Source organism: Lipotes vexillifer, unplaced genomic scaffold, assembly GCF_000442215.2.
Source record: "Lipotes vexillifer unplaced genomic scaffold, Lipotes_vexillifer_v1.1 scaffold1467, whole genome shotgun sequence".
NCBI lineage: Eukaryota > Metazoa > Chordata > Mammalia > Artiodactyla > Lipotidae > Lipotes > Lipotes vexillifer.
Window position 1 is genome coordinate 142,539 of NW_006783896.1, and position 8,432 is coordinate 150,970.

Genomic DNA, 8,432 nt, shown 5'->3' on the forward strand with positions numbered 1-8,432 from the left:
CATTCCTGAGAAAGCGATTGGGCTGAGGCAGAAGGAAAGCATATTCCAGGAAATGGGCACAGCATGTGCGAAGACCCCATGGATCTTTGCAGTCCAGCCCCTGAGAGGGACTAAAAGGCCAGTGTGGCTGGAGAGGGAGAATGAGGACAGCGGTGGGGCTCAGGGTGCCGGGGGTAGGGAGGAGGGCGGGAGGCCACGTGGAGGAGGCTTGTCTGCAGAAGAGACAATTACTCCATTGGTCTGAGCCGAGAATTTGACATGGGCACGTTTTTAATTTAATCCTCAAGTAAATGTTAGGGTTCTGTTCTTAAAACTCGTCTTGTGCATTTAAGAACTTTGAATAAAAGTTATTTTTGCAGTTCAAGTTTATTATAACATTTTATTTAAGAGAGAGGATTGTTTTGAGACTCTAGTTGCTCTCTGTGAATTGGTGGGTGTTTGGAGCTTGTCAGCAATGGTTCTGTCCATCACTATTAGAGGTGTTTGTACTGACAGAAATAGGCAAAGTAGCACAGTACCCTAACTCTTCTGCCATGGCCCCTAGAGAATGATTACTTAAAAATGTCCCTGGGTCTGGTTGCATTTTAGAACTTGAAATTAAGGATTAATGATGACCAAGCTTTAAATCAATTGCAGAAAATTATTCTCTTCAAAGAACATTAAAACTTTTGTTTTAGTTTCTTATATTTATTTATTTAGTCTTCCCTTTTAACTCTAAAACTATATTTTAAAGTTTTATTGCCAACTAAGTTATAATGTGAGTGCAGAGGGAAATTCAGTTTGTCTTTATGGAATGTATTTTAAAATAAATAGATTGCATTATTAATTTTGAAGTTAATACTGCACTGTTTCTCATACTGAACTGTCTTAGGAAGGAATCGAAGATACCGCTTTGGGAGATCAAGTCACATGTTAATAAAATACAAATATCCCATCAAGTAATACTCTGAAGGAGATAGTACAGCTTATTTCTTCTCCAGGGCGCCTTTCGGTACATAAATAATGAGAGACAGCATGGCATAGTAAAGATGCAGACTCCAGCTCAGCCCTTCTGGTTGAACCATCTCAGACCCTTAAGCTCTTTGTGCCTCAGTTTCTGTATCTTACAAATGGAGCACGATACCCCATTGTGACTGTTACCGATGTGAGGTCCCGGTTCAGTGTTTCTTCTTATCATCATAATGAAATCTTCCTTCTAGGTCACACAGCGACTGTTGACATTTTATGGTGTGGTTGTAGCTCACACAATGATATGTTTCTTTTTGTAAAGGAGAAATTGTCGTAAATGAAGTCAATTTTGTGAGAAAATGCATCGCATCGGACACAAGTCAATACGATTTGTGGGGAAAACTGATATGCAGTAACTTCAAAATTTCCTTTATTACGGATAATCCAATGCCATTACAGGTGTGTTTGATTTGTATGCTGTTTAATCGTATGAGGGCTTTTGACTCTAAGCAGTATGTATTATCAATATTATATAAAGCACAGATATGGGGAAATTATAATAAAATTATTAATAAGTGATTAATATAAGGTTGGGAATGTATTATATTAAAATTTAAAATAAAGTTTAAGGAGAATGTTGAGACTTGAGGAGTATAATTAGTGAGATGGTTTTAAGTCACATTGCTGTGTTTATCCTCTGTGATCTTTGCTTATATATCCTGTCAGTCATTCGTTTGCCTAACTTAAAAATCCTGGACTTTTCCTCAACTCCTATTTTCTGTTTTGATTTGTGAAGTGTTATATATACACTTTTACTCCCTAGACCTTTATTTGTAATAGTAATATTTGGATGTTAACTCTAAACTTGTGATTGAAGCACGTAACTATGGATAAGTGTATTTCAATCTATTGCAATCTGTAGGTATATTTAGACTAAATTTAAGGCATTTACAGATACCCAGTATGTAGAGACACTAGCTTATTTGGCTGTAAACTTGGGTTTTTCCTTTTATTTTTGGCTTTATTTCGATCTTTGGCCCCAGATTTCACTGTAAATGAGACCCATGTATCTGGAATAGCTTAAATCCAATACCACTAATAGGAAAAATAAGCCAGTGTCCTACCAGCAGAAGGTTAATAGCATCAACAATGTCCTTAGTCTGAAAGTGTGTATAAAAAATGGGTTTAAAAAATAAGCTGTAGTTTGACTAAAGATTTTTATTTTGAGTAGACTTTCTGCTGTAAAAAGTTATTTTCTGCTCTAAAATCTCCATTGTGAAAATCAAGCCATGATTTTACCCATTAAAATCTGATGACTTTGGAGCCCCGTTTTTTTATTATTTTAGTGACAGTTTAACCAGAACTAGATATGCAAGTGTTTGCCTGTGAAGTGATTGACAGTATAATATTACATATCCTGTATGTTATAATGACATTGTTGTATATAACTTGACCTAATTTTATTGTTTAAAGTGTGGGGAGAAAGGTGGAGAGAATGTGAACACGGTATGTGTTTCTCTCTTCCTCCCCTTACTTTCCTACTGAAGTGTGTTCTGTGTTAACTACAGCCTTAGAATTGTCATAGCTGCACAGGCAAAAGCTTTTGTTCTTTTTAGAGATGGTTGTCGCAATTTCTCATCACACCTAAAAGTAAGGCTCATATTACCATTGTGAAGTTATTGGGAAAATAATTAACATGAATTTATTTTTTTATTTCAGAAATTCCGTTATAGAAACCTTCTTCTTGGTGAACATGATGTCCCTTTAACATGTATTGAGCAAATAGTCACAGGTATGTATTATTCTTCACTCAGCCCCTAAAAGCTGGTTCTACTCGGGAATTCTTGCTTGAAGAGTTACACTCTCAAATACTTGGGCTGGAGTTTTATTTCTGTAGGTTTTTTGCTTTTTCCCTTTTTTTTTTTTTTGAGTCCCAGGAAAATTAATGGAAAAGAAATCAATAAATTATTTTTAAATGGAGATATAAAATATATGGCTTTTAAAAAATATTTATTTATTTATTTATTTATTTATGGCTGCATTGGGTCTTCGTTGCTGTGTGCAGGCTTTCTCTAGTTGCGGCAAGCGGGGGCTAGCTACTCTTTGTTGCAGTGTGCAGGCTTCTCATTGCAGTGGCTTCTCTTGTTGCGGAGCACAGGCTCTAGGTGCACGGGCTTCAGTAGTTGTGGCACGCAGGCTAAGTTGCTCCATGACGTGGGATCTTCCCGGACCAGGGATTGAACCTGTGTCCTCTGCATTGGCAGGCAGATTCTTAACCACTGTGCCACCAGGGAAGTCCCAAAATATATGGCTTTTTGTATTTTCTAGTATTTGTCCTCTTTTTAATTAAAATTTTAATCATTAAATATAGATGGTGGTGGTTTTGTGCAAAGAAATGTCTTTAATATTGTCAAAAGCAAAGTTAAAACTGATCCCCCAAAGTTCTAGGAATTATACACAAATATGAAAGATTCTAGAGAAGCAGTACTAAGTGGTGGGTGACCTTCCGATTGTTTTCAGTAAGAATTTGTTAAAGTGTACTAAAGAGTGAATATCAAGAAAGAAATTTTTTTATTTTTTAGTAAATGACCACAAAAGGAAGCAGAAAGTCCTGGGCCCAAACCAGAAGCTGAAATTTAATCCAACAGAGTTAATTATTTACTGTAAAGATTTCAGAATTGTGAGATTTCGCTTTGATGAATCAGGTCCTGAAAGTGCCAAAAAGGTAATCCTCTTGAGTTTTATCATGGGTTTTGCACTATATTTACCAGTTGCAGTTGTGTATGGAAGTTCTCATTTCTCAGTTGCTCAGTTTTTTGTTTTTTGTTTTCTTTTTTTAGGGGAAGTTATTTGATATCTCCTTATGTAAAGTCAAAGCCAGGAACGTTAATAGAACTGTTTCCTTGGACTAGTTTATGACTGCTTTAAAGTATTCTATGTAATTTTTTAATCAGCTCCTAAAATATAAAAAGCTGTCATGCATATCTTTTACATTAAGACCATTACCAGCCGTTTTTTTCCTTGGTTAAAAAGATTGAAAAGATGGTGATGTATTGTAATTGAGGTTTGTAAGACTTTTAATTCAGTACCTCAGTGCTTTATCAACAAACTAAGAGCTAGACTTAGGTTACATAAGGGTTAGGTAAATGTGTAGTTATAAGAGGGGTCTAATAAATATTAGTGCTTTAGAGAAATTTTAATGAATTAATTTGATATTCCACACAGGCGGCTAAAAGCTAGGGACTTTTTAATTGGGTTGTTTTTCCCCTGCCTTCCGGGGAATGTTTATTGCAAACTCGTGGAGTAAGATTCAAGGGCAGAAATTCCTCCTTCTTTGATTCCAGATTTTGGGTTTAGCAGAGGAGTGAAGCTGGTGGTGCTAAAGCTCCCCGGGCCAGTCTGTGGTTCAGCAAATGCACAGAATAGTAACAGAATCTCCAGGAGAAGCCTGCTCTCATGTATCGGGAATAGAGGAACAATGAGGGAGCTTTGTGCCACCTAAAAGGGGTGCATTTGTTTTCCATGGTCAGTAGACTTACTGCAGTAAATTTTCTGTTGATATCAAAATGTGGCTGTCAGAAAGATCTTAAGGCAGCTATCTTCTTATGGTTTGGTGAGGAGGTGATAGATTTATTTTTAGAACTAGAGTCAACAGTTTCTTTATAGGAGGGCAAACACGAAATGAATGTCTGAAAATGTCTGACCATTGCAGCTAGGTTATGTAGCAGAATGGTGGTGGGATCTATGGCTAAACATTTTCAGGTAGAGTGTGTATAACTACTTTCTTCATGCTGCAGGATGGGAAATTCAGCTAGATAACTTTTAAAGCTACCTTTAGCCATTCAATTCTGCAGTTTGTGATTTTGGCATTTTACTAATTTGAGATGCCTATTCTTATGTAGAAAGACTTTAGAATTAATTAGGTAGTAGACTGCATATAAAATAGTTTAGCCAAGTTACTTTCTTGAACTCAGATATAGTTGTAATTTCATCAGAGCATCAGGAATCTGCTTGTGAAAATGTTACCTTCAGGATGTGTATCATTTCAATAATAGGGACACCATGGAACTTAGGAGATGGGGTTAGGATGCGGTATTTTTTAAATAAGAAATTGATACAGTGGCCCAGTATTTTTTTAGAAAGTTGATATCTCTCCCATTTTCTCCTCCTCTATTTTTCAGATGACAGTATTTCAGTCATTGCAAAGCATAATTATCTGGCTCGTTCTTGCACCATCTAGAGTACTTGTTGGTCATGTTTGATGTGAGGCAGTGCGCTAAGTTTAGTTGAGATAAAGCATGAACAAATGAAAACAACAGTACAAAGTAGCAGCATAAAAGATGTTCCCACATAAATGATTAGCTTCCAAATGAATGAAACAGATAAAAAGTGCTGTGGAAATTCAGAATATCCCTTCCCTGTTGTTGCTGCTGCTGGTAAGTGCTATAGGGGGCCTCATTGAACCGTCTACTCAAAACAGGCTAGGCTGGTCCAATTTTTTATGCCCTTTCCCAAGACCAGGTTTCTGGCAAAAATTCTTTCCCCACTGTTGTAAAATATAAAAAGCAGTTACCTCAGACGCAAAAGAGATACTCTTTTTGTCTTTGTACAATCATAAGGGGGAAAATACAGAAAAGAAACATTGGCATTAAGAATATAAATGGAGAAAATTTTCCCTGATTTACATGTTTTCAAACACAAAGGGTTAAGTCATGTATGGCTGCCAAAGCTTAATGGCTTCATGAGTTAAAAACAAAAATTCCGGCACACCGTGTTATTTCAAGTGAAAGTTTTCATCTAAAATTAGGCAACAGTTGGGGAATTACAGCTTGATTCTACCTCCTGGAAACTTTGAATGCTAAATTTTCTCTGGAAACGCTTTGATTTTTGTGAATTGTTTTAAAATGACCAGATGCGTGTTCAGAGTTCTCTGGTGGGTAAACCATTGATTATTTTTGGAAATACTGAAAGCAGTTGTATTCCTATTTGAATTATGAAATCTCGGAATGCTAAATTGGTTCACATTTTGTTAAATATTGCTCTAAAGCCTTCTGGTAATCTAGCTGGTATTTCCTGAGTAGTATTATGACAAAATTAGATGACATTCGTCCTCATTATTCTTGGATTGTAAATAAGGATTTTTGGGAAAGGTCTATGTAAAGAAAAAAGGAATTTGGATATCTAGAATTGGACATCTGGCCTCAAAGCAACTTTGAGCCACCATTTCCTTTTGAAGAACCTTTGCTGAGGGGCAAAAATTGTTTTTAATGATTTATCACTTACATAAAAATATATATGTGTGTATATATATATATAAAAGATGGTAAGTGAAATATATGCCATTTGTCTCCACTTTATTCTCAAATTAGTTGGCTCTGATGAACCACTTGTTCAGGCATACTTTCTAGAAATAAAAATTCAACTCATCTATTTAAAGAACAAGTTGGCCTTTCCTGAATTGCCATTTTTGCCTTTAATCTGAGACTTACTCCTCAGTGGCTTTCAGACCACAGAAATACAGGAAACCAGTTTTGTTTGCCCACGTGCCAGCGCTGGCTGTGTGTTAATCTTCTCCAGTGCTGTGCCCCCAGCTGGTCTGGGAGGAGAAACCACCAACCGTGGGTACTTCTGGCTTCTGTCCAGACAAGAATATCAGCCTTGGTCCAAAAATCACCTCAAAAGTAGTTTACTTTTTTTCCTCCAATTAAATATTTACCATAATTTAATGTCTTTAATAAAGATTTTCTTCATTTACTCTGATAGCCAGGCCAAATGAACTATTTCAGAGGCAGTTTTTAAAGATGTAGAGAGAGTTTTTCTGAAATTTTTTAACACTTAGGGAGTACATTGTAAAATTAGAATAATTTTACATGAAAATGAGACCTACTTTTTCAAGTCAAACTCTTAGTGATGGAATCTAGGAATGTGGGTGTAGGCTTTTTAAATAGTGTGTACAAAAAAGCTCAAGGAAGAGGACTTCTGGGAAAAAGCTCAAGGAAGAGGACTCCTGGCTTTCTTGATCTTCTCAGAGTGTCCTGCAGTGACAACAGGAATGTAAACTGGATGACACAAGTTGTGTGTACCTTTGTCAGGGTTCCTAGAGGTACCCCATACTGAGGTTACCTGAGCTAAGTCCTACGCACTTGTGGTTACACTGCTAAACAACAGCTATAGTTCAGGCTGTGTCCCCTTCCCCTCAAAAATCAACCATTGTGCAAGTGGTTAAACTGAGTTGGTTTCACATTATTACAGTATTTGTCTTCTTTAAATGTGGATGCCATTAAATAAACTCATTTGTTTCCTAACCTTTATAAATGTGAGGTTGTGCTATTTTAAGGGCTTTTTAGAAATGGGCTACGTTGGGTTTTGCCTAGCAGATAGGCTTTGTGGCCATAAAAAACATATTCCATCATCAGTGATGTGTGTATTTCTTTTGTGTAAACAAGGCCCTTGACTGCTTTCTGAATGTCTCAGAGAAAGTGATATCTAGTATTATTGAATTGGAGCATTTTCCTGACTATATTAGTAACTTATTTTGTGAACTAGTATTTTTAGTGCAGCAGCTGTTAAGCACAAAGCCCCTCCAGAAAGCTACTGATGAGATGGCAGAAATGCAGGGGTCTTCAGGGCTTCCTCAGATCTGTGCAGAGAGACCTCTCCTGGTCTCCTTCTCTAAATTATTAACCTGCTCTCTTCTTCCCTCACTGTAACACTGTACATGCTCTTCTCTGCTGGATTTATTTTCCTCTTTGGCACTTATCATTGTCTAATTTACTGTAGTCTTTCCTGTTTCTCTGGTTTAGTGTCTGTCTTCCCCACTAGAATGTAAGCTTAATGAGAACAGGGTTTGTGTCTGTTTGTTCACTCCCGCATCCCTAGGGCTTAGGACATGGTGGCGGCTCTGTAAATACCTGTTGAAGGAAGGAGACGTGGTGCCTGCCCTTGAGGAATTGAACTTTATGGTGGAAGTAAAACAAAGAACCCTATGTCCTCCTTTTTATCCACTCTCATGACTATTGGGTGAAGACCTGGAAAGTACCGCTCCATAAGCACAGTTAACTGAAGAGATGCTTTCTATTGGAACTCCTGTTATTCAGAGAGAACGGGAGGATTTCCACAGTCAATACTATGCAATTGGCTCGGCCTGGGAAGGCTGGTGAGGACAGAGACAGCGTGGTTGGCTAAGCAGTGGGGAAGGGTTTCTCGAGCAGAGTGTGGCCGAGGGGATGGCTAGGACTGAGTCAGATACGATATGTGCTTCTAGACCAGGGACTGCTGAGGGGTGGTGGGGAGGGCACGGGATGGCTGGTAGAGGACAGCTGGTTTGGTAAAGAATCTAGAATAAGAAGGTTTAATTTAGTATGCAGGTATCTGGGAACCACAGCAGATTATCCAGAGAACAAAGTTGTTGGTCAAAATTTGATCTTTGGAAGAGAACCCTTAAGTGTTGTGGATTTTTTTTTTTTTTTTTTTTTTTTTTTTAA

General features: G+C 37.4%; 1 protein-coding gene across 1 annotated transcript in view; it reads left to right on the forward strand.

Annotated features, from left to right (window-relative positions):
- MTMR10 (myotubularin related protein 10) overlaps positions 1-8,432 on the forward strand; it is a 41,833-nt gene that overhangs the window by 9,820 nt on the left and 23,581 nt on the right. The window contains exons 3-5 of the mRNA XM_007456418.1: positions 1,271-1,407; positions 2,668-2,740; positions 3,531-3,673. Coding sequence (XP_007456480.1) covers positions 1,271-1,407; positions 2,668-2,740; positions 3,531-3,673 — 353 coding nt within the window. The remainder of the gene's footprint in view (positions 1-1,270; positions 1,408-2,667; positions 2,741-3,530; positions 3,674-8,432) is intronic.